The 25754-nt window shown below is 47.0% G+C and overlaps 3 protein-coding genes and 1 non-coding gene across 5 annotated transcripts; 1 reads left to right on the plus strand and 3 right to left on the minus strand.

Moving 5' to 3' along the window:
* Window positions 1-2476: 2476 nt before the first annotated feature.
* LOC136493280 (mRNA cap guanine-N7 methyltransferase 2-like) lies at window positions 2477-5520 on the minus strand. 2 transcript variants are annotated; one of them, XM_066489343.1, is made up of 12 exons: window positions 5206-5520; window positions 4977-5074; window positions 4785-4863; window positions 4598-4692; window positions 4424-4495; window positions 4227-4336; window positions 3866-3976; window positions 3686-3778; window positions 3482-3550; window positions 3202-3290; window positions 3027-3124; window positions 2477-2936 (listed from the first exon to the last, which is right to left on the minus strand). In XM_066489343.1, the coding sequence occupies exons 2-12, from the start codon at window positions 5070-5072 to the stop codon at window positions 2814-2816; spliced, it is 1035 nt and encodes a 344-aa protein (XP_066345440.1). In that variant the 5' UTR covers window positions 5073-5074; window positions 5206-5520; the 3' UTR covers window positions 2477-2813. The 2 variants fall into 2 exon arrangements, with proteins under 2 accessions (XP_066345440.1, XP_066345441.1); XM_066489344.1 differs by having other exon boundaries at window positions 2477-2933; window positions 5206-5518.
* A 12287-nt stretch (window positions 5521-17807) lies between these two features.
* Window positions 17808-18569, plus strand: LOC136492085 (uncharacterized). Its single transcript, XM_066488226.1, has 2 exons — window positions 17808-18107; window positions 18222-18569. The coding sequence occupies exons 1-2, from the start codon at window positions 17808-17810 to the stop codon at window positions 18567-18569; spliced, it is 648 nt and encodes a 215-aa protein (XP_066344323.1).
* A 4260-nt stretch (window positions 18570-22829) lies between these two features.
* TRNAF-GAA (transfer RNA phenylalanine (anticodon GAA)) lies at window positions 22830-22902 on the minus strand. Its single transcript has one exon. It is a non-coding gene; the product is annotated as a tRNA-Phe (tRNA).
* Window positions 22903-24323: 1421 nt separating this feature from the next.
* Window positions 24324-25419, minus strand: LOC136494758 (transcription factor PCF1-like). The gene has a single exon (XM_066490930.1). It carries the CDS (start codon window positions 25349-25351, stop codon window positions 24722-24724), a length of 630 nt encoding a protein of 209 aa, XP_066347027.1. The 5' UTR covers window positions 25352-25419; the 3' UTR covers window positions 24324-24721.
* Between the last annotated feature and the right edge of the window lie 335 nt (window positions 25420-25754).

Raw genomic sequence — 25754 nt, forward strand, 5'->3', positions numbered from 1 at the left:
TAGGGATTGATTAGGTATTTATTATTAGTTTATAGTTAGTTATTTAGTTAGGATTTGGGTTAGATACTAGTTTACAAATGTCGGTACTTACTAGTGCGTGATACGTGACTTCATGAAGTTTCATCAAATGCTATATTCTTAGTGAAGTTGTTTATGTTACTAGTGCGTGATATGTCTGTTAATTTTACTTTGAATATACATGTGCTTTCATATTGTGTAACAAGTAGTTTAAATTTTACAATGCTACATAATGTTAATTTGAATTTTGTTAATTGAATACTCTAAGCTTTGTTTATCAATTTATAACAGGATGACCCCTCCCACACAGCCTGTTGTACCCCATTCTTGAGGTGGAGTACGACGACCAGCACCGAGCACACATCTTGAGTGACAACGACGCTGAGGTAGCCTTGCCTACTTTGAGGCCCCGCATGCACACCAGGGCGCACCAGTGGGACGAGCGTTATGCGGCGTACATACGGCGTGCCAGCTTCCTCGAGCTTATCCGTGTTGTCAACCACGGTCTTTCGCTCCTTGACCCAGCACTACTTACTGCAGCTGTAGACATGTGCGAGTGCATTCTTTGTACGTAAACTTTCTTGTAACAATTTTGAGGCAACTAACAGTCGTTCTATTCTTATAACAGGTGGAGACCTGAGACCCACACGTTCTACCTACCTTGTGGCGAGATGACCTTGACCATGCAGGACGTGAAGGCTATTTTGACCTTCGATTGGGGGGACTTCCAGTGACAGGGATAGTTGACAACGATCACTGGAGGGAGCTGATGGCTCAGTTTACTGGCTTTTTTCCACCGGACGACGAGGCTTTCAAGAAAAATAAGTGAGAAATTAAAGCCTATTTAATACTTCCATTGCTTTTCTGTAGCCATCGGGTCTCATGTTCTTTGGTAAATTTCAGGAAAACTTTCGGTGTTTCATCGTCCTGAATCATGGAGCGCTTTGATTACTTGGACCCACAGGCTGAGGAGGCTCAGATCGACAGGTTCGCTCGAGTGTGGCTCCGGCACTTTCTTGGTGCTTTGCTCTTTCTAGACGCCTCGGGCAACACCATCAGCTGGATCTTGATATACCACGTTAGCCGTGGGAGAACATAGCGTGTACAGCTGGGGCACGCAGTCCTAGCACGACAGCTATGCGTTGCCTACCGTCGCACCTCTCAGGGTATGCGAACCTTGGAGGTTGCTCGTACCTACTCCAGGTTTGATGTTGGAACGATGGATTGGAAATGTGAACTCATACCATTACCACCATATACCATTAGCATCTTTCTAGTTCTCTCGTTTTATTTTGTACAACGCCATGTCTACCCTACGCTGGCTGACTGGCAGCGTGATGCACAGGATTGCCAAATGTCAGTCTCATATGTCCCACTTAGCGTATTATATATTACAACAGTAGGTTCATTATTGCAAAAGAAATGAGATAGTGGGCCCCTCTTGTTTTATTTTGAACAGAGGATATCAAGTATCGCATACGGTTGACAGAGTTCGTTCAACGGATGCCTCATGTAGAGCTAGTTGGGACAGAAAAAAATCTTCTTCTTTCTAAAAAAAATTAAATTGAAGAGTTTGCTTTCTGTTATTTCTGTTGGGAAAAGAAAGTTGAATAAGGCATGTTCGCTGGTTGGTTTCTGGGCTGGTTTGGGCTAGCTGGTGTTGGTTTGTTGTGAGAGAAAAATACTGTTGGCTGGTTGATTTGGGCTGGCTAAAACCAACGAGCGAACAACCTGTATAATGCGTTTAATGACGTCTCGCCATCACTCTCTGTTGCTGCGTGGAGAGCCTGGGGGCATCACCGCATCTACTCCATGATCGGTTCTTGAAAAGTCCTGTTGCTGAATTCATTTTTGGTTTGGAGTCCTGTTGCTCGCTCCGTGGGTCCTCCTGATTGCCTCTGTTCGCAGTTCGCCTCAGGTCCAGGCTTTCAACATTTCGGCTGCCGTGAGACACTGAGACGATACATATACTGAACTGGTTTCGTTGAGTCTTGCAGACAGACAATTTAGGCAATTAAAAATGGTACTCAATCTGGTCATAAAACATGTCGTTTAGGGCAGCTATGTTCAAGCCTTAAAACTACAAACATAACTCTTAAATTATTTAGTTTGAAAACATTTATGGTATGTGCAAATTTGCATTGGAAAACACATATTAGATCTCATAAATTTGTAGGATTTTAATAAGACATCTAGAAGACATTAGTAGTCAAATATACACATCATAGACCGTACAAGGTCATACGTGTCAAGCATTTTTTTTTTACCGGAGGTAGTACAAGAAAACCCATGCGTCTGTGCCAGGATTCACGAGCCTTGTAATGTTGTTTGATGTTTTCGTGGACTCATAATGGAGACATGGCCACATGGGACTATGGGAGAATGTCCTTAGGATGTGTTTAGTTGCTCGAATGGAGGTGCAAATTCTTAGAAAGAATGTGTTTGGTGAAACTTCACTAAAAAAATATTGAGATCCAGTTTGGTTAGCTGGATGAGGGGATACAATTTATCATGTTCAAGAGTTTGACATGTGGGCCTGCTTCTACTGTGCACGCATCCGTCCAGCCAGGTTCCACATCGAAGGCCGCCAATTCGGCCTCACCACCACAGCCTGCATGCCCGGAAACCTTCCCTGCATGCCACCGTATTTTTGCATGCGCAGATGCAGGAGCGCACAATGCAGCAGCTCAACCAAACGCGTTGCTCTGCGCGTTCCATCCAAACACACCTAAGTGGAAACACAACACATAAAAAACATCAGTACCCAGGTTCAGCTGCATCTGAATTTTCAGCATCTAAAGCCTCATGTCTGCAGGTCCAGGACCCAGGATGCCTTTCGCTGGATCTATGGGAAGCACATCCGCATGCAAGCGCCTCTCATCTTCCACTGATGCCTGCTGTGGCTGGAGCCATTCCTGCTGTTCAGTCAAAGTGTTAGACCAACAACATTTCCAAAGAAACAGAAAATAAAAACCTACAACTAGCTACTAAGCACAGAAGAAACAGACCTCTTCATGAGCATTATCAGGATCATGCAAGTCGGGAGTTACAATCGGTGGTATTGCATCTGGATCAGGCTTCTGGAATACAAATGTTGAATACAAGCCTGCATAAACCAGCTGAAACATTGAGTAAACTGGGACCTTACAATCCAATGCAGCAAAAGGAAGAATTCTACACCACCTAAAATGTCGTAGGAACGAGCAACAAGCTTCCCACGAGCATCCAAAAAACTTGCACCGTAACCACCAAGCATTGGAGCAAATAGTGGTCTGGGTCAGTCAGAACCAAGAGTCAAATACGGTTTCGGACATCCAACATTGTTTGGTAGTAACCATATTGCATTTATTGGGACAGCAGGCGATGAACAGAATAAATTGAATTGAAGAGATGCAAATGAAATAAAAAAAAACACTCTACAGAGAACCAACAGGAAAATGATTGCATGAAAATAACATACTACCTGTTATCATCATAAAACTCGGTTAAATTCAGAATCTCCACATATTCGAGTCCAGCTTCCCTTGCTAATCTGTTTCAACACAACCTAGCATTGTGAAAACTCTCATCACCCAACTTGCTTGAATTTACAGAGGTTCAGGTTCTAGGTTATAATGATAGTGGGGCTATACGACAACATGTTGAAAATAAATGAGAGAAGGATAACCTCAAAAGGCTGGGAAAGTGGACTAGGCACTGATTATCAAACACTGTGTCACTCGCAAATTTGAGTTGGTACTTCTTTCCAAAAAAGGGAAACCTGCACCATATATCACACTATACCAGCTCAGCAAGTCAGTGTAACAAAATTTTCCAGATATATTTAGTATACAACTTGAGCTCATACTTCTCTTCCTCGACTTCAAAGGTAATGGTATAGTTCTCTGAGCGAATGCTATTTGGAACAGTCTTCAGACCCTTATTATGTGAAGCCTCAACATTTTTTTGATATTTTGTCCTACAGAATAAAAAAACAACCAACTTAGAAAGGTAATAAAGAATAGAGTTTGGTCAAGCACATTGCACGCTAAATTTGTACTGGAGAAGTTAAAGTTTATTTGCAGTGAAGCATAAATGCTAGCCTATATAATTTACTTGGTTGGCAGGTGACCACCAAAAAGCTTATAATATAATTTCTTTTGGAGGAAAAAGAAGAAAAGACATTAGGACATAAGAACAACATTCATGTGGTATTGTGGTGAGTATACCATATTGTAGATGAATCTGGAGTCATGCCAAAAAAGTAGCCTCCAGGTTTGAGAAGTGATGATACATTGTTCAGAAGCTTCTTTGCCTGTTCTTCACTCTCAAAGCATAACTATCTTTCGCAAAGTATAAAATGTGAAAGATTAGCAAAGCTCACAAGTATATCATATTCCACAGTTCTAGAGAACAACCAACTTGCCTGCAAGTGCTGCATACAGCAAACCATATCTGCTTGGATGCCCTTTTCCTGCACTTGAGCTTCAAAACCATCCTGCCATGCAATTGTAACACAAACTAATTGTCAGCTCTAAAGTGTTTGTGCCAGCGCCTTAGCGCATTTGTTTATGTTGGAAGGAATAGAGGGAGAGTCTACATCAGAAGGATCCAACTCGATGAATTCAGCAGTGAAAGGTTTCCTCTTGTTCTCCCATAGCTCACGGGCATCGTTGACACCCGTTGCAGAGGCATCTGTTATAGAAAATGGCATGATGATCAAATTAACTTGTTGAGAGTGTAACCAAGAGACCATGGAGGGCTGAGGCTAGTGAGAGGCAGCCTACCGATGCCTATGTAGTGGCCAACCTGGGCATCACACCACTTGTCTGTATCCATTCCACCGTCGCAATACAAGTCACATACCTTAGGCATTTTGCAACCAACAAATGTAAAGTTACTGTCAGGATTCTGCTGCAGAGTTTCTCGCTAATTTGGAATAAACTGAAGATCATGAAAGAGAGGAGCATATAGCAGACCGTAGCATAAGGAAAGGCAAAAATTCTGATGAGGGCACTCTTGGCAAATTCATATAGGCGAAGATGTGGAGGTTGTGGTGGCACCACCACGTTCATCTCTGCAATTACATGTAAGCAGAATACCATCGTCAAGGTCGAGACAGAACAGGGGCGGATCTAATAGAGGGACATGGGTGTAGACATGTACACCCAATAATTTTCGCAAAAAAGTCAGAAGGGGTGGGAATACCTGCTGGGCGCTCTTCGCCGGCGAAGAGGTCGGCGAAGGCCTCGTCACCTGGTGTAGGGCGGCGGCGGTGGCGGGAGCCCAATTAGAACCCGTCTTGGGAAGGGGGAGGCTCGATCTGGGCTGAGACGCTGTCGGCGGGGCGAGCCAGGCGGCGGCGGCGGCGTACGGACGAGAGGGATGCGACGAGGAGAACGGGATCAAGGCAAAGTGGTGAACGGTTGGGCAAATATACGTCGAAATTTATATTTGCTAGTGTCTCTTCTCTTCTCTACTCTCTCTCCTTTTTTTTCTCTTCTCTTCTCTTCTTCTCTAAAAAGACCATGACATCAATCATCTAACCAGTGAAACCAAATCCTGTCTACTCTTATAGTATCCGGTTTGTGCATGGCTCCGTCGCTCTACTCCCCTAGAGTCAAAGGCTATGTTCGCTTAAGCTTACCAGCCAGAGTCAACGCTACTTTTTAGTTATGGGAATAGTATTTTTCTCTCACAACAAATTAGCCTTACAAATCAGCCGTAGCAACAATAAGTCCTGCCGAACGGGGCCAAAGTCGCGTGGAAAACAGAACATGAATTGTTTGTGCGAGGCTCCGTCACCCCGCTCCTTGGAGTCCACATCGCGCGGGAAAAAATATTGAACCGTCTATGCACGGCTCTGTCACGTTGTCCACATCACATTGAGCATTCGTTCTCGTTTGCCTCGACGTAGAGTGTACGTGAGCTAGCAACAGAGTGCCTTCCTAATCGCACTTATATATGTCCCACTTGCAAGTTACGACAATTGGGAAAAAAAACGGTTGAGTAACCATTTTTATGAGTCGCGCGTTTGGGCGTCTTCTTCGTCGTGATGCACCCTCCCCCTGTCTTCTTCTCCGTCGCTAGCACCCCTCCTCCGCCGCCCCCTCCCCCACTCTCCCCTAAAGCTTCGCCGCTACACCTTCGCCGGCGTCATCCTCGCACCCACCCCGCCACCACCACCGGCGTCTCCCGCCGCCTTGCCACGCCACCAACCACCCGCCCCCTACCCCTCGACCCCTCCCTCCCCTGATCCCAGGGTAGGTCACCGACGACCTCCGCCGTGATGCCCCTGCTGCCAGCCCCGCCCAACCTCCTCCCACCGCTCTGCCCCACCCCGCTGCCGTCTCGTCCGCCTCCACCACCATGTCACAGCTGTTGCCCCCCCCAAACCCCCTTCTAAGGCCACCGCAGAATAGAACCCTAACCCCACCGCAACCCTAGCCGCATAATTTTTTTCCAATTTTTGATTGGATGAGTTTATCATAAGATAGTTACAAAATTTTGGATGGTAAGGGTAGAAAGTTATCATAATTTGGCCTCGAGTTGTATGCACAACAAGTTACTATAATCATGAGACAAAATTAAGATATAATAGTTACAAGAACTATAAAAGGTCCAAACGTGTAACACCCACGGTGTTACACCCTAAATCATTTATAAAAATATGTCCTGAGCATTATGTTTATGTGTTAATGCATGTGATAGAATGTAAAGATAAATTTTTTGTAACTTAAAATGATCAATAAAAATGCTAAATGAAAGTTGATTCAATAGCTCATGTATATCAAGTAGGGTTGGAAAATAATTTTTATTAAGCAAAAATACTATAGAACATGTGTGTGATACTTAAATAAAGTTTGAAGTACAAACTTTGTAGATGACAGCGAAATACATGCTGTTGAAAAATGATATTACTAGCTAATATTTCTACTAGGCTAGAAATTACAAATTGAAATCAAGTTCAGCTCAAAACTTAGAAAATTTTCAAGTCTGTCAACAGCTAGACATTGCTATGTTTAGTAAATTATTTTGAGAGATTGGGTTAAGAGGTGGTATGGTGTTATAGCTCAATTTGATAGTCTCATATTCCCTCTTGAGCATGGTGAAGATGGTTTGGCTCCTGGAGCAACCGTTTAGTCGTTTTGGGCGCTTTAAAATTCGTGCACGTCACAATCTCGGGATGGTTGACGCTGTGCGCGCGATCACCGCGCGGCCACCCCACGCCGCGCACATGGCCGCATCCCGTGTGGTCACCTTGTACCGCCACGCTGGGTCGGTCGGGATGTCTAGGTTTGGCCAAGGTCGGCCGTAGCGAGCCGCTAGCCCCACGCCCTGCTGCCCAGCCTCGCGCTGCCATCATTGGTGTCGCCGCGGCCACACTGCGCTGCCGTCGGGTCTGCCCACTGCTGCCTCACCGCACTGTCGACATGCCTCGCGCCGCGCCATTGCCGTCGCATCGTCGTCGCGTCCGCGCCTGTCCGTTGTACCCCCTACGCCGCTGCCGGCCTAGTTCAAGGCCGCCACTACCGCGTGCACGTAGCCGAGCCGCCGTCGCCTTGTCATTTAAGACATTGCGGCCACGCGGGCCACACCGGTCGGACTCGCGCACACCTTGTCTGTAGCGCCACGCGTGGGTGTCCTGATCACGCCGCTCGCGTTCCGCCAAGGCGAGGACGAGCCAAGTGAAAAGTCCTAATATGGCTAGAGGGGGGGTAAATAGCCTATTTAAAAATCTACAAACCGACTAGAGTAATTTGATTAGTATAACAAATAGCGAAATACAAACTTGCTCTAGCTCTATAAGGGTTGCAAGCCACCTATCCAACAATTCTAGTTGTTATGATCACTAGGCACACAATTCATTAGGTCACTATTCACTAAGAGCTCTCATAATTTGCTACACTAAAGAGCTCCACTAGATGAACTTAATTCACAAAACTAGCTCTCAATTCTAGCTACACTAAAGAGCTTGTTATAGCTAGTTTGCGAAAATGTAAATGAGTAAGTGAGGTGATTATACCGCCGCGTAGAGGAGTGAACCAATCACAAGATGAATACTTTATCAATCATCAGGAGAATACCAAAGGATAAGAGACAACCAATTTTTTCCCGAGGTTCACGTGCTTGCCAACACGCTACGTCCCCGTTGTGTCGACCAACACTTGGTGGTTCGGTGGCTAAGAGATGTTGCACGAACCTCGTCCACACAATTAGACACCGCAAGAACCTACCCACAAATGAGGTAACTCAATGACACGAGCAATCCACTAGAGTTATCTTTCGGCGCTCCGCCAGGGAAGGTACAAATCCCCTCACAATCACCGGAGATGGCCACGAACAATCACCAACTCGTGCCAGTCCTCCTTCGCTGCTCCAAGCTGTCTAGGTGGTGGCAACCACCAAGAGCAACAAGCGAATCCCGCAGCAAAACACGAACACCAAGTGCCTCTAGATGCAATCACTCAAGCAATGCACTTGGATTCTCTCCCAATCTCACAAAGACGATGAATCAATGATGGAGATGAGTGGGAGGGCTTTGGCTAAGCTCACAAGGTTGCTATGTCAATGCAAATGGCCAATAGAGTGAGCTTGAGCTGGCCATGGGGCTTAAATAGAAGCCCCCACGGAATAAAGCAGTTGTACCTCTTCACTGGACACAACACGGGGTGACCGGACGCTCTGGTCAAATCGACCGGACGTAGGACCCCCGCATCCGTTCGTGCGATGCACGCCATGTGTCCCCTTTCTTTAAAAACTGAGCATCCAATCCCAACGGTCAAGTGATGACTGGACGCGCTGCTACGAAGTGATCGGATGCTGGACCTCAGCGTCCGGTCGTTTCTAGTAAGCATCCAGAAGTAAGAAATCATGATCGAACACGTCCGGTCATGCTTGACTGGACTCACCCAGCGTCCGGTCACTCATTGTCTCCCTTGTGCGCTGCCACGTCAGCAGGACTGGACGCAACCCTCCAGCGTCCGGTCACTAAGTGACCTAGCGTCCGGTCAGAGACCGAGGCCAGTGTCTTTGCAACTTCTACTGACCGGACGCACCGGTCCAACCGAGGCCAGCCTCCGGTCACTTATAGTGACCTCTGTCTTTTCTATATAAGGCGCTTGTGGCATCGTTGGCCTGTCCGTACTCTACGAGCGGACAGTCCGCTGGTAAAGTTCCTAACCCTTGCTCAAATGTGCCAACCACCAAGTGTATCACCTTGTGCACATGTGTTAGCATATTTTCATAAATGTTTTCAAGGGTATTAGCACTCCACTAGATCCTAAATGCATATGCAATGAGTTAGAGCATCTAGTGGCACTTTGATAACCGCATTTCGATACAAGTTTCACCCCTCTTAATAGTACGGCTATCGAACCTAAATGTGATCACACTTGCTAAGTGTCTTGATCACCGAAACAAAATGGCTTCTACCACTTATACCTTTGCCTTGAGCCTTTTGTTTTTCTCTTTCTTCTTTTCAAGTCCAATCGCTTGATCATCACCATGGCATCACCATCATCATGTCATGATCTTCATTTACTCCACCACTTGGAATGTGCCACTTATCTTATAATCACTTTGATAAACTAGGTTAGCACTTAGAGTTTCATTAATTCACCAAAACCAAACTAGAGCTTTCACCGAGCCACCTGCCGCGCCTCGTCTCTCTCTTTCTCCCTTTCTCCCTCTGCTACCGCAGTTAAGTGCGCCATTAAATTTGTCAGGGAGAGATCACCTCAAGTTGATTTGTCATGTTGTTGACTCAGTCGCACAGCTGCCTAGCTACCCGTCCCCACCCCGCCTTGAATGGCGCACAGTCGAGCTTCAATTTTGGAGCTTTTCTCTACCACCGTATTGATATGGCCGAGTCCGCCCATCATTGAGGGCAGCTCTCATCTGACCACCTCGGGCCAAATTGGCTGCACCCCTAGACTTGTCTCGAACCCCTCCTCACCATGCGCACCTGAGCCATACCCCTACCACTGTCCCAACGCTGCTGACGCGGTCGTGTCCACCGTGGCTCGTCGCTGAGCTTGCCGTGCATACGCGGCCAACCTTGCTCAGGGAATCTCTAGCCAAACCATCGCCTCGGCCAGGTGAAAGCTCTAGTTTGATTTTGGTTAATTGATAAAACCCTAAGTGCTAACCTAGTTTATCAAAGATGATTATGAGATAGGTAGCACTACTCCAAGTGATGAAGCAATGGCGAAGATCATGACAATGGTGATGGTCAAATGCTTAAACTTGGAAAAAGAAGAAAGAAAAAAACAAAAGGCTCAAGGCAAAGGTATAAAATATAGGAGCCACTTTGTTTTAGTGATCAAGACACTTAGTGAGTGTGATCACATTTAGGATAGATAGCCATACTATTAAGAGGAGTGAAACTCATATCGGAATGCGGTTATCAAAGTGCCACTAGATGCTCTAACTCATTGCATATGCATTTAGGATCTAGTGGAGTGCTAACACCCTTGAAAATGTTTATGAAAACATGCTAACACTTGTGCACAAGGTGATACACTTGGTGGTGGTGGCACATCTACAAAGGAGGTGGTGTTTGCAAGGTTGATTCGGCGCTTTCGGGAAAATGAAATGCCTATTTTCTATTGCGCCGGATGCAAAATTCTTAGTGGTTGGCACATTTGAACAAGGGTGAAGAAGTTAGAGTTGAGATGGAGTTAATCGAAATGATGCTGGCGTCGGTCTACTGATCGGACGCTGGGTCACTCAGCGACCGAATGCTGAAAGGCTGCGTCCGGTCGAGCTGTCAGACGACACAGTGGCTAGGGTATTGCACCGGACGCTGGTCTATGTCCGGTCAAGGTGGACCGGACGCGTTCGGTCGAAAAAACATGCCTCGGGGAGCTTACTGGAAACGACCGGACGCTGGGGCTTCAGTGTCCGGTCAGTTTTACCGGAGCATCCGGTCAGCTTCGCAGCCGTTGAAATTTGATGAACAGCGTTTGAAGCTGGTGACGCATGGCGTCCATCGGGCGACCGGACGCTGAGGGCCAGTGTCCGGTCAGTATGACCGGACGTCCGGTCAGAGCGTGTTTTGCCCAGTGAAGGGGTATAACGGCTCTATTTGATGGGGGCTCTATTTATAGCCCCATGGCCGGCTCAAGGAAGAACTCTTGCACATTTTCATTGACATAGCAACCTTGTGAGCCTAGCCAAAGTTCTCCCACTCATCTCCATAATTGATTCATCATCTTTGTGAGATTGGGAGAGAATCTAAGTGCATTGCTTGAGTGATTGCATCTAGTGGCACTTGGTATTTGTGTTGCGCTGCGGATTTCGCTTGTTTCTCTTGGTGGTTACCACCACCTAGACGGTTGGAGCAGCGGTGGAGGATCGACACGAGTCGGTGATTGTTCGTGGCCGCCTTCGATGATTGTGAGGGGAGTTGTACCTTCCCCGGCGGAGTGCCGAAAGGTAACTTTAGTAAATTGCTCGTGTCATTGAGTTACCTCACTTGTGGGTCGGTTCTTGCGGTGTCCTATCGTGTGGACGAGGTTTGTGAAACACCTCTTAGCCGCCGAACCACCAAGTGTTGGTCGACACAACGGAGACTAGCGTGTTGGCAAACACGTGAACCTCGGGAGAAAAATCGATTATCTCTTATCATTTGCATTCTCCCGGTGATTGGCTTGATCTTCATCTTGTGATTGGTTCATCCCCTACACGGTGGTATAATCACCCTACTTGCTTGTTTACATTCTTGCAAACTAGTTGATACAAGCCCTTTAGTGTAATTAGAATTGAGAGCTTGCTTTGTTATTTACATTCATCTAGTTGAGCTCTTTAGACTAGTAAGTTTGTGTGCCTTATTTAACATTGCAACTAGAAGTGTTGGATAGGTGGCTTGCAACCCTTGTAGAGCTAGAGCAAGTTTGCTTTACGCTATTTGTCATACTAATCAAATTGCTCTAGTTGATTTATAGATTTTTAAATAGGCTATTCACCCCCCTCTAGCCATACTAGGACCTTTCACCAGGTCCTTGGTGAGTCTCTGATGCTCACCCGCTACCTCTACTACTCCCTTAGCGCCGTAGCTCACCAAAACATCGTCGTCGCCACCATAGGTTGTCCGCCGACGTGGAGAGGTCGCCCTACTTCATCTCCGGTCTTTGAATCGTTGCCCATTGCTGCCTGCTGTCCTGTATGTGAGCATCAGTCCTCTAGATGGGTCGAGGGGTCCCCAGTTGGCTGGCATAGCGACCTAGTGCCGGTCAATGCCACGCGCGGCGAGCGTGGAGGCGTCGGGGACCTCTCCGATGCGAAGACGGGTTAATACGCGGGTCTTCTTGCATAAACGATGTCTGTAGAAATAGTACGCATAGTCGTCGTGTTAATAGAGGATAGCGTGGGGGTGTTTCTGCAAAAGCACCGGCGCGCGCGAGCTTCCTCGCCGTGGGCTGTCTTGCGTGGCCGCGTCTGCGGGCCACCGCGCGCGCTGTGTTGCGTGGGCCGCCCTTGTTGGTCGCATGGAAGAATTGTTTTTCTTTTTTCATAAGGAATTAGAAATAGTTTTCTAATTTAATTTTTGAGCTGATCTTTGGTAAATCATGTGGGTGTCCAAAAATTATGAAACAAATTTTGTTAGGTTTCTAAAATTATGCTCTATCTGTTAGTGTATTTAGTTTATATATGTACATGTTGATATCAGGAGCTATTAAATCATTTAAAAATGTTTAATATTGTTAGGAGAATTATTGTAGGAATTTTTGTGGTAAATTGGTGATAGCTTTAGTCCTAAAATTTTTATATTAGCTTCATTGTATTATTATGTACTCACTGTAATTTTTGTAGCTTTAGAATAGACTAAACATAAGGGTAGTTAAATGCTCTTTGTTTCAATATACATTAAATCATTAGTAGAAATAAAGATATATCCTTCATTTGTAAAGCTAGGTGTTTGTTTGTTGAACCCAACCTTTGCTTGATGAAGATGATAGTTAGCTAGTATTTTAGTCGTTAGAGCTAGCTTAATAGCTTAGTATGCGTATTCTTATGTTAAGAGTTGTTGTTGTATAAATGCTAAGTGTTGTATCATTATCGTATACATGTAGAGAACGAGTTGGCGGAGATTGTGACCACCGGCGATCACAAGTTCGAGGAGATTGTCGAAGAGTACGAAGAGGAGATTCTCGTGCAGGAGGAGTTCCCGTAGCCACCACTGACTGACTCAGCTGACACCGCGCCTGCCCAAGGCAAGCCCCGATGTATAACCTCTATTTTATAATTCACCGTATATATATGTGTTGTGCATTTACGTTACAGGAATTTTATGAAAACCACATGCATAGATATACCTGTCCTAAGAGTCTTACTAGTGCAGGTTCGAGTAGCTGCTATGCTTAGGTTTTCGGTAGTGTGAGTAACCTGTCGTTACTCACAATAGGTGATTATTATTATTACTCTCATGATAAAATGATGAAAGAAAAAATGAAGACATGGTAGGGATATGGCATGGGTATTGGTGGGTGTAACAGGTTGTGTCCCGCGGCTAACAAGGCTTAGCTTGGTTACACTATTTTTCCTATCGGTGTCAATTAAGGACCGCCTATTGCTGTGGATGGTAGTCAGGTCACAGACTTATTATCCTGAGCACATACTTGCTTATAGGAGCAGGAAGGCTCGTTACGCTCTTCTCATAGATTCTGGCTCTTTCTGGATCGACTGATCGAAGGCGGGGACAAGTGGAGGTCTAAGCACCATACTGAGACTGGGTCTCAAGTGTGGAGGCTTAGAGTCCAAGTTTGGATGGGGACCTAGACCCCATGACAAGAGTGGAATGAGTTAGTCTTGTTTGTGTCTGGGGTATAAACGGGGCGTGTGTTTCGGGGTACCTAGCTGGGATATATTGGTTCATGAATCGTTGTTTCCGTGAGACGGTACAACTTGGTTATGGTCTAACACCGTTGTAAGAACTGCAAGATAAAAGATGGTGAAATAGTTCTGATTGCTTAACCTTTGCTTGAAAGTAGAACATGTGCTTACCTAGAATGGTTAGCTAATGAAGTAATCATAACTGCTAATAAAACTTGACTGTAAGGATGAACTATTAGTAATGCTTTTCGCAAACAAAAGAAAATAGCAAACCCATATTGCCTATCATACTTCTTGGAGTCGGGAAGCTATTTCCACTAGTCGGGTAAGTCTTGCGAGTATATTGTGTACACAGGGTTTATTTTACCCCTGTTGCAGGTGCAGCTTGAGGAGTAGCTCTTGTGTGGAGGATTCTTCTGGTGGGCATAAACGGATTCTCGTATCGTTTCCGCTAGATGTTTATTTTCATTCCGCTGTTTAATTATCGTACTCTGAACTCTAGTATTGTAATAAATAATTTCTAAGAACTTTGGTTGTATGAAATGGACTAAGTATTGTAAGCTCGTACTCATTATTTGATTCTTGATGTAAAACGTGGATTGTTTTGAGTTCTTCCTTGGGTGTACTCGACGGAACTGTTCGAGGTAACTCACTTTCGGGGTGTTTAGTGTCTAGTAGAAGATGAGCGCCTCTAGAAGTGTGTTATTTCGGACAGTTGTGCCACAAAACGTTAATTAGGGTTGGAAGTTACTACAATTTGATTTGAAGATATTTAGAGGAACATGTTACGATAACTGTACAATATCAAGGCGAATTTACCAAAATTGTGGGTGAGCTATTCCGGGAAACCAAGTACTAGAAGACAAAATGAATTTAGCGTGAAATAGTTATAGTATATTGAATGGCTCAAGTCGATAATTAGAAAAGGTTGCCACAATTTGGTGTCAAGCTAGAAACCGGTTACTATAACGTCAAGATCAATTTACCATGAAATAGCTACGTTGTCTCGCAAAGCTAAATATGATAATGAAGATTAAGAGTTATGACAAATTAACAACAAGCAAGCTCACTACTCTAATTTAGTGAACAATTTTCATAATTTTTAATGACTTCACACATAATAATATATAGAACTTTTACTACAATCCATACATCCCTCATATATGATTTACTATTTTTCTATGTTAATTTGAAAAGTATGCAACAACAAGAGAACTATGATAATTAGAATATCGTCACAAAACAGTTGTTCTTTTTACCACATTTGCAGAATTATTAGGTTTTTACCACATTTTGCCGAATTATTAGGTTACCATTACCCATCTTTACCCATCTCTAATCTTATTTCGATAGTTTAACAAATTAATACCACCATAAATTAGTTCGGCCAGCCAATTCTGATTCATTCCAAATTTGAGCATACAACATCACTCACTTACCTTCCCACAAGGTGAATACCACCTTCAACAAGGCAAGGATGCAGAACACATTTGGTATCATGTTTTCAGGTTTATAAACACAAAGTAACACATTTATGATCAGTCCAGAAATTTTGTTTTAGTACATACCGCACTGATGATACCTTTGTCCATAAAAATTAAACTAAAACAAAAGAACAAGAAATAAGCACTAGAGCTACATTATTTTTGACACAAATCATCAGCTATGTTGGTCAAGATCAGGCTGTGTGCGACTCAAGTCCGGCAGAAAGCATGTCGATCATGTTCAGTGGGTTGTGATGCATGCAGAAGAGCAGCTCTGAAAATGAGGTATGTTTTCCTGCATTTTTTGTGAGATAAAATTAGATTGAGTGAACTAGCCTGCATCTGCTGCCTGCGAACAGAATGGAACGAATCCTTCAATAGTGTGCATAGATATCATTTATATGAGCAAAATTACTATACGCAAGTTAATATAGTTACATTACAGTAACTGAGGCAAGAAGCTATGGCATACCAAAGACATAATTCTGGTAAAATAGGGCTTCAGATTTACCATACGAGAATCTAATGACTATGCAACAGTTAAAAAAGCTACTTTTGCAGGTCATAATGAACCACATTGTAGGATATATTTTTCTCATCTTATACTACCAGAATAGAAATCAGAAGCTCACAACGAGAATATGTTGGTCCACAAGTGAATCAGAAATCCAGTTCAGATAAAAGAACTATAATGACAATAAAAAACTGTAGAATCAAAAACTATAATGGGAATATATTGGTATCTGTAGTGACAACAAAAAGCATGGTAAGTAAAGACAAAACGACATCATAAATTTACTATAATGACATCATCCTTTTACCATAAAGAGATTTTACAACAGTGTTTTTTGAAGAAACTGGAGGGGCCTCGGCCCCTACAGGAATTTATTTTACAGCAGTGTTGTGGTCAAATGACTATAAAATGATTCCCAATTAATTGGAATCCTATATATAATACTAGAATTACGACAATAGCTTCAGTATTTCGGACAATTGCTATGGAAGATTACTTAAGTGCTAGCTGTAGCATGAAACTGAGCAAGTGACACTATTACATACCCCAAGACTGAAACCTCACTGCGCCTGTACTGCTTACCTGAATGAAACTAAAGAATCATCAAACTATAGAAAGATCAAATTAACCCGGTAGAACGACTGCTGCAACCTGTCGTATATATATACCACACCGAGCGAAACTACAAGCACCAACAAGGCAACAAAATGCAGACCAAGATACATAGGTGGTGCTGCATGGGGGCAGCTTTTTTTTTAAAAAAAAATTGTTCTCAGGAAGCTTCCTTTTTTTTTTTTATTGTCTATCATATTATTATAATATAAATATGCTGATTTAAAAGGTTTGTCCTTCGATCCTGCACGGGGTTATTTTTACTTTTGTTCTCAAGAAGCTTCATTTTCTTTTCCTTTTTTATTGTCATATATCATATAAATATGCATATTTACATTCTAAAAACAACTCTAACAATTTCTTTATATCCTTCCATATTGATATGAATTATGAATAGAGTTTTTGGTGATTTTTCCTGCAATAGTTTCTTTAACTAGATCTCTAAATATTCATATTTTCTATTTCTGGTTTTTCGGACGCTAGGAATAGAAGCTGGCTCTCCAAAGTGCCAACAAAACATAGAGAATTTGTTGAGTGTGAAAAGATATAAAGAACATTTTTTAATGGAATGGTTCTTTAAATTATTTTTTTGAAAGAATGGGTTTAAGAAAGAGGGCTGGAAATGATCCAAGGCACGTATATCAATGGCACCAAACTCCTGTTCCTTGAGAGAAGGAGAAAGAGAGGACAGAGGAGGAAAACGAGAGGCACGATGCTGTTGCTCGGACAAGATTCTGGTTTGTTAATCACCAATATAGGCTGGGCAAACTGAACTGACGGCAGCAATCGTAAGTTCTGAACTGAACAACTCGAAGGAAACCATCCATATGTGAGACTTTCGATGCATGAAAAAAATGGGCAGTTGGCTACTCTAGTCTCTAATAAGCAAACTAGCACCGCATATCCTTCTGTGAATAAACAGGTAGTAGTACTACCGTTGTTACGAGAAATGCATATCCTTCTGTGTGTAAACAGGTACTGTTGTTTTACATTGCTGCAAATATAAAGGAAGAGGAAAAAAAGCACATTGCTGCATATACAGTGGAAAATAAAAAAAAATGCATTGTTGCATATGTCAGAGAAAACAGCTTTGCAACGGCTAAAGCCGCCCAGCGCGCACTCGCCGCAACGCCAACTGAATGACCCGGTCTCCACGGCGCCCACGCTCCCGCTCTGTGCGCTTGCTCGATCGCGTGTAACGCCCTCGCCAGTACAGGCTTGGCCAAAGGCCATGATTGTAATCTATATATGTACATGCCATGATTAATACAACGTTGTCCAGTTGATCAATACAAATCTACATGGTATCATCGTCCACAGTTCTCTTAGTGCATCCCTTTGCCACTTCTCCTTCCGCTGCTCCAATGGCGCCCTCCTCCCACCACTCCGACTCCTCTTCGGATGACGGCCTCTCTGTCGCCCCCGCCGCCGCCTCTGCGATCCAGGGCATCTCCATCCGCCACCACGTCCCTGTCATCCTCGACATGGACGAAGGCAACTACGGTCAGTGGCGCCACATCTTCGATTCCACCCTCGGCAAATTCGGTCTCGAGGGCCACGTTCGTTCCCCCACCCCGTCCCAGGAACGCGATGGCGAATGGCGCAGGGTTGATTCCTACGTCAACTGGATCCTCGCCACCGTCTCCAAGGGCGTTTTCGACATCGTTTGCCGTGATCGCCACAACGCTTTCTCCCTGTAGCACGCCGTCGAAGGGTTGTTCCAGGACAACGAGCTGCAATGCGCAGTGTATCTTGAGACCGAGCTGCGCACACTGCAGCAAGGCGACATGTCCACGAACGACTACTGCACCATGCTGAAGCGGATCGCGGATCAGCTGCACGACATCGACCATCCCGTCTCCGAGCCGAGTCAGGTGCTCAACCTCCTCCGCGTCCTCAATCCCCGGTACCGCTACGTCAAGCCGGTGATCACGTCTAAGTACCCGCCGCACTCCTTCCAGAGCGCCCGTTCCTTCCTCATCCTCGAGGAGCTCAGCACTCAGCACAACGCCAACGCCGAAGCTGGCCAGGCTCTCGCCATGACTCACAGCGACAACCCCAGTGGCTCCTCCAACTCAGCGTCCACCGGCCACAAGGACGGGTCTTCTTCCTCCACGGCGCCCTGATCCAACAACGATGGCAACAACCATTCCAACAACCGCCAAGATCGGCGCCGTGGCCAAGGTCGTGGCAATGGTGGCGCGCCGCGATCCAACAACTCAAGCACGCAGTCCGCGCCATGGGCCGTGGGCTACAATCCCTGGCAAGGTATGGTGCAAGCCTGGCCCATGCCTTTCTGCGCCCCCAGAGCAGGCATTCTCAGACCTCGTCCGCCGTTCTAGCCGCAGCAGGCCATGACGGCCACGCATCCGTCCGCACCGTCGCATGCCGGCCCATTCGACACCAGTGCCCTCTACGTCGCACTCCAGTCCGCCGACGTTCCCCACCATCCTCCGAGCCACGTCTGAGTGGTACTTTGATACTGGCGTGTTGTCGCACATGTCATCATCTCCTGGTAACTTCTCTCCCTCTTCCCTACGATCAACATCTTGTACTATCACAGTTGGCAATGGTGCTCGTATGCCGGTCACACATCAAGCACAAACACTCATTCCTACTGCCACCTCCCCTCTCCATTTAAATGATGTTCTTATTTCCCCTCATCTCATTAAGAACTTGATCAGTGTTCGCCACTTAACTCGTGACAACAATGTTTCTATCGAGTTTGACCCCTCTGATTTCTCTATCAAGGATCTTCCTACCAGGGCGGAGATGCTCTGATGTGAAAGCAGCAGCGACCTCTACCCCATCAGCCTTCCACAACACCAAGCACTCACTGCTTCATCGGCAACATCTCTGTGGCGTCAACGGTTGGGACACCCCGGACACTCCATCACTTCTCAAATTTTACAAACTTTTCCTTTTCAATGTAATAAATCTGATGCTCATTCATGTTCTTCTTGCTGGCTGGGGAAACATGTTCGTCTTCCCTTCGCTGACTCTGCATCACATACATTTTTTTCCTTTTCAGCTAGTTCATTTAGACGTATGGATGTCTCCAGTTCTTAGTCATTCTGGTTATAAGTACTATGTCGTTTTTCTTGATGATTATAGTCATTACTTATGGACAATTCCACTTCGAAATAAATCCGATGTTCTTCCCACTGTTCGTTCCTTTATTTCTTATGTCCACACTCAATTCTGTCTGCCCATCGTCGCCTTCCAGACAGACAATGGATGGGAGTATGACTCTACCGTCATGCGTCTGCTCCTCTCCTCTCTCGGCACACTACTACATCTATCCTGCCCCTATACTTCACAGCAGAACGGGAAGGCCGAGAGAATTCTACCAACTGTTAACGATTGTATTCGAACTATGTTAATTCACAGTGCAGCACCACTGGCGTTCTGGGTCGAGGCGCTGGCCACGGCGACCTACCTGATCAATCATCGTCCATGCCGCGTCACGGGCGCCGCGACATCGTACACCATGCTCTTCGACATGGCACCCTCGTACAACAAGCTACGTATTTTCGGATGCCTCTACTTCCCCAACATGATCGCCAAGTCGCCTCACATGCTCGCCACGCGATCCACAACCTATGTCTTCATCGGATACCCGGCTGATCACCGTGGCTATCGTTGCTACAAGCTAGCGACGGGTCGGGTCATCACGTCGCGCCACGTGGTCTTCGACGAGTCTGTCTACCCCTTCCGTGACTCCACCACGCCCGCCACTGCTGCATCATCACCAGTGGCAGATGATCTGTCGTTCATGCAGACGGGCCACGCCATGGCTGCTGTGCGACGTCACCTGAGTCTGCCGCTGTCGCCGCCTCCCCTCGACATCGATCTACCACAACATCTGAGGTGCGCGCGCACAGCGCGACACATCCATGAACCGATGCCAAATGGTGCAGATAGGGGCTCACCTTCAATGCCAGAACCCACATCACCACCAGCGCCTGCGCCTGGACCTGCCGCAACATTACCCGTTGCATCACCGTCCGCGAGTCCATTGGCTACGGCACCCACGGTTGCCACTATAGCACCACCAGCACATGACGCCGTCAATCCTGGACACCCGATGATCACTCGTGCTCAGGCTGGGATCCACAAACCCAACCCGAAGTACGCCATGGCGGCCTCAGCGACCATCTCCCCGATCCCCCGGAGCATTCGCAACGCAGTCAAGGACCCCAACTAGTATGCTGCCATGAAAAGAGAATTTGATGCGTTGTAGGCTAACAAGACCTGGACTCTCGTGCCGCGACCACATGACGCTCGCATCATAACCGGCAAATGGGTCTTCAAACACAAGATGAATCCCGATGGAACTCTAGAGCGATACAAGGCTCGATGGGTTGTTTGTGGGTTCAACCAGCGCCCCGGCGTCGATTTCAGTGAGACATTCTCACCGGTAGTCAAGCCGGCCACGATCCACACCGTTCTCATGCTCGTGGCGACGTACAACTGGCCGACTCATCAACTCGATGTCTCCAACGCCTTCCTCCACGGCAACCATCACGAACGGGTGTACAGCCAGCAAACCACCGGGTTCGCCGATCCTCAGCATCCCAACGATGTCTGTCTCTTGTCGTGGTCCCTCTACGGTCTTCGCCAAGCACCACGGGCGTTGTTCGAACGCTTCGTCGGGCACATCACCAGCTTGGGGTTCATTCAGTCTAAGGCCGACTCCTCCCTCTTCGTCTACCACCGCAACGGGGGCACGACGTACCTGCTTCTATATGTCGACGACATGATCCTATCGACATCCTCGACGTCGCTCCTTCGTCATGTCATCGCTTGACTACACGACGCATTTGCTGTGAAGGACATGGGGGCCAATTCGACATTTCCTCGGCATCAACGTTCGACATACCAAAGATGGCTTCTTCCTCTCCCAGCCGGCGTATGTCGAGGATCTCTTGGAGCGCACTGGCATGGCCAACTGCAACCTCATTGCCATGCCTGCGAACACCAAGCCGAAAGCATCAGCTGCTGACGGCAAGCTCATCGACGACGCCACCACTTACTGAAGCATCGCTGGCGCATTGCAATATCTGACGATCACACGTCCAGACATTGCGTACGCTGTGCAGCAAGTGTGCTTACACATGCACACACCGAGGGACGTGCACCAAGCGATGATGAAACGCATCCTCCGGTACGTCAAAGGGACGACGAGCCTCGACATCCAACTATGTGCCGCTCCTTCACCGACGATCACCGCCTACAGTGACGCCGACTGGGCCAGTTGTTCAGACACGCGACGTTCGACTTCAGGGTTTTGCGTCTTCCTCGGCAGTTCACTCATCTCGTGGTCATCCAAGAGACAAACCACGGTGTCAAGGTCGAGCGCCGAAGCTGAGTACCGCGCCATCGCCAACGCCGTCTCCGAGTGCTCTTGGCTTCGACATCTTCTTGGCGAGCTCCTCTGCAAGGTTCCCTCAACGACTGTGGCCTTCTGCGACAACATATCGTCAGTTTACATGTCCAGGAACCCTATCCACCACCGGCGAACCAAGCATATTGAGCTAGACATCCACTTCGTTCGGGAAAAAGTGGCCATTGGAGAGCTTCGCGTCACGCACGTTCCCAGTGCGCGCCAACTCGCTGATGTGTTCACCAAAGGGCTGCCTTCGGCGCTGTTCTTCGAGTTCAGAGACAGTCTCTCCGTCACCGCGCCCGACGTCGAGACTGCGGGGGGGGGGGGGGGGGGGGGGGGGGATGTCAGCGAAAACAGCTCTGCACTCTGCAACAGCTAAAGCCGCCCATCGCGCACTCGCCGCAATGCCAACCGAATGACCCGATCTCCATGGCGCCCATGCTCCCGCTCTGTGCGCTTGTCCGATCGCGTGTAACGCCCTCGCCAGTACAGGCTTGGCCAAAGGCCATGATTGTAATCTATATATGCACATGACATGATCATTACAACGTTGTCCAGTTGATCAATACAAATCTACAGCATATACTGAGGAAGAGAAAAGGACAACAAATAAAACGCATTGCTGCATATAGAGATGGACAAAACGACAGCAACAAAACACATAACGACAGCAAAACCACATTGCAGGAGGAAAAAAAACAAAAAAAGCACACTGCCGCATACGGAGTATATACAGAGGAAGAACAAAAACAGCAAACACAGAAGAAAAAAAAGCAACAAAAACAGAAAAAAAAAGAGGAGGAAAAAACAACAAAACACATTGCTGAACATATACAGAGGAAGAACAAAAACAGGAAAAAAAACCAGCAAAAACAACAAAAAAAGAAAAAAAAAGTAACAAAAACAGGAAAAGCTGGACATATTACAGAGGAAGAACAAAAACAGGAACAAAACCAGCAATAACAACAAAAAAAAGGGAGAAAAGGTAACAAAAACATGCGGTGAGCGTGGATCGAACACGCGACCTTCAGATCTTCAGTCTGACGCTCTCCCAACTGAGCTATCCCCGCAGTTATGACAACGCAGGAACTGAAAGATATATATTTCTAGTAGTAAGAACACAAGCCCTTGCCCTTAGTTATTTGTTTTCCTCTGTATGTAAGTTCGACACGTACACCAAGAACTATGCCACACCGAAGCAAGTCGAACCCAGAACTTTTCACCCGGAACCGAACGGGACCCTTCCAGTACGCACCACTGACATGTCGCGTGGGACCAGCGCCAACAGGCAATGCTCATGAACCTCGCTGGCTGGCAGCCACCAACCTACTACACGATGGGCCAGCCTGAGCCTGTGAAGTCCGTGCAGTTGTGGTGCTGCAGCGGCTTGCCTGCCTCTCCTCAGTTCTCTCTCAGCATTGGCGCATTGCCATGGCCATGATCATTCATCTCGTTGAATCTAGAAGAGCGTCATCCGCCGAGAAAATGGCGCCGATACTTGTTGCGATTACCCGAGTATGATCTGAGGTAGCTGTAGTTGTGTGCTTGTGCACTGGTGTCTGGTGCTACGTAGAAGATCAAAGAGATCAGTCTGCGAATTTGGAACAAAGCGAACCGTTGATACTTGCTTGATATAGGAGTACTGTACAAAAGTCTGCGAGCATGGTCTGTACAAGGTCGGACGCCTTTTTAGAGTGAGTGACCTACAGCTTGACACGAATCATGTCCCCGAAACAGCCTGAACCTTTCAGACGGACGCAGAGCAGGGCAGGAGCTGCAGCTTTTGCCACAGTGCAGAGACAGGAGAGGATAGCACGGCCTATCCTGTTCCTTGGCAACGACGAGAGTATTCGGCTCACATTAAATTACCACTGTAGCAGCCGAAAACACTGTTTATGCTGGATTTTAGGCCCGTTTAGTTGCCAAAAAAATTTGCATAGTAACTGTCACATCGAATCTTGCGGCACATGCATGGAGTACTAAATGTAGACGAAAAAAAAACTAATTACATAGTTGGTCGAGAAATCGCGAGACGAAACTTTTGAACCTAATTAGTCCATAATTAGACACTAATTACCAAATACAAACGAAATACTACAGTAAACCAAAATCTAAATTTTTTTTTATCTAAACGGGGCCTTAACGAGAGAGGCCCGCCCGCCGAAGCTGAGCAGCCGAACACGCTGAACATGTGGCCTGGGTTTGCAGGAAACCAAAGTTGCAGCAAGCTACCAGCTGCCATGAGCGGCCATCCCATGAGAATACTGTATGGCCTCGTTCTCTTAGCGGAAAAAACAAATTAAAATACTGTTTCAGCTGAATTAGTGTGAGAAAAAAAATATTATTCTAGCTAAAAAACTGAAAAGTATGGATTATGAGACGGTGAATAATGTGGGAGTGCTTCATCATTGTTTCACTTTCACGGTTGCAGGAGAAGCCAATCTCACCAGCCATGATCGACCTCAGCATCGATTAACTGCTGGATTCCGACTTCTCAAAGGGCAAAGGTTTGTATTCAAACAGCAGGCAATGTCATGCAGAATAACACACCGGGACATCGTGTTAGAATTCAGATCAGTTGACAATTCGGCATGCATACATAACCACACCACAGAACAGAACCACCGCACACACGCGGCGGCGAGAACGCACAACAGAAGCTCCATTCATCACAAACACAAACCTGACGAATGCTATCTACAACCGCTACCCCGTCCCGATCTCGCGTTCTTGATCCTTCTCCAGCTCGCCCCATTCCTCACTCCGCAAAATCACAGGAAAAACACGCGAAATGCACCCAAAGGAGAGCGGAGATGCACGAAACGAGACGCAAAAGCACGACATGCGGCATGCCACGCGTCAACGCATGCAACAATGCGGCGGCGGCAGTCACCGGGACTCCTCCTCTGACGGCCTCGTGGCGCCGGAGAGCACGGAGAGCAGGTTGAGGTGGTGGTGGCCCTGCGCCGCCACCGACGCGTACGCCTGCGCCGCCGCCTCCTGCGCGGGAGATAGTCCCCACGCCGCCACGGGCCGCGCCTGCGTCTGCAGGGTCGCCCAGAACGGCGCCGGCGCCACCGCCGGCTCGTGCTCCTCGCGCGAGCGCTTCCCGAGGAGCGAGAGGGAGGCGCCGGAAGCGGAGGTGGACGGGGCGGAGGAGCAGGAGAAGACGGCCGGGGTGGTGCCAGACCCCGTGGCCGCGAGGATGGAGGGCTCGGCCTGGCGGAGCAGCCACTCGATGGTCTGGCCGTCCGACTTGAGCCCGAGCTCGCGGGTGAGCTGGAACACGCGCGCCGCGCACACGATCGGCATCCGCACGCGCCGCCCGCGCCCGTTCACCTTGCTGTGCCGGTCCTTGCCCGCGCCCGGGCTCTTCGCCTTCTTCGGCGCGGGCGCCGCGGCGTCGGCGGCTGGAGCTGCGGCGGCCGCCAGAGACATCGGCACCGGCGTGGGCGTGGGCGCGGGCGCGGGCATGGGCCGGTAGACTTGGAAGGTGGCGGCGCCGTCGCGAGAGGCCATGGGCTCCGTCTTGTACGAGTTTTTTTGTGGACAGGGCTTTGTGGGGAGGAGCTGATGCCTGATGGGGATAGCCGGATAGGGATAGGGCCGCGCCAGACCCTAGGCCCCCCGGGTGGAACCATTTATAAAAGCGGCCTGATTTTTGTTGTAATTTTTATTTATTTTTCTAGCTACCATTATGCTGTCGCTGTGCCTTTTTTCTTGTCTCTCAAATCACTGCAGTGGTAGATGAACACCTCTAGTAGAGGTAGTACTCGTAGGTGTATATTAGTGATGGAGAAAATTTGGCATTTTTTAAGAAAAAGCTTAACCTTATTAATCAGAAAGAATAACTTCTACGTCAATTATTATTGTTAGCACTAAACTTATAGCAAAGTCAGGTATAAACTTTACGAGCATACTT

This window comes from Miscanthus floridulus, chromosome 11 (genome assembly GCF_019320115.1).
Source record: "Miscanthus floridulus cultivar M001 chromosome 11, ASM1932011v1, whole genome shotgun sequence".
Classification (NCBI taxonomy): domain Eukaryota; kingdom Viridiplantae; phylum Streptophyta; class Magnoliopsida; order Poales; family Poaceae; genus Miscanthus; species Miscanthus floridulus.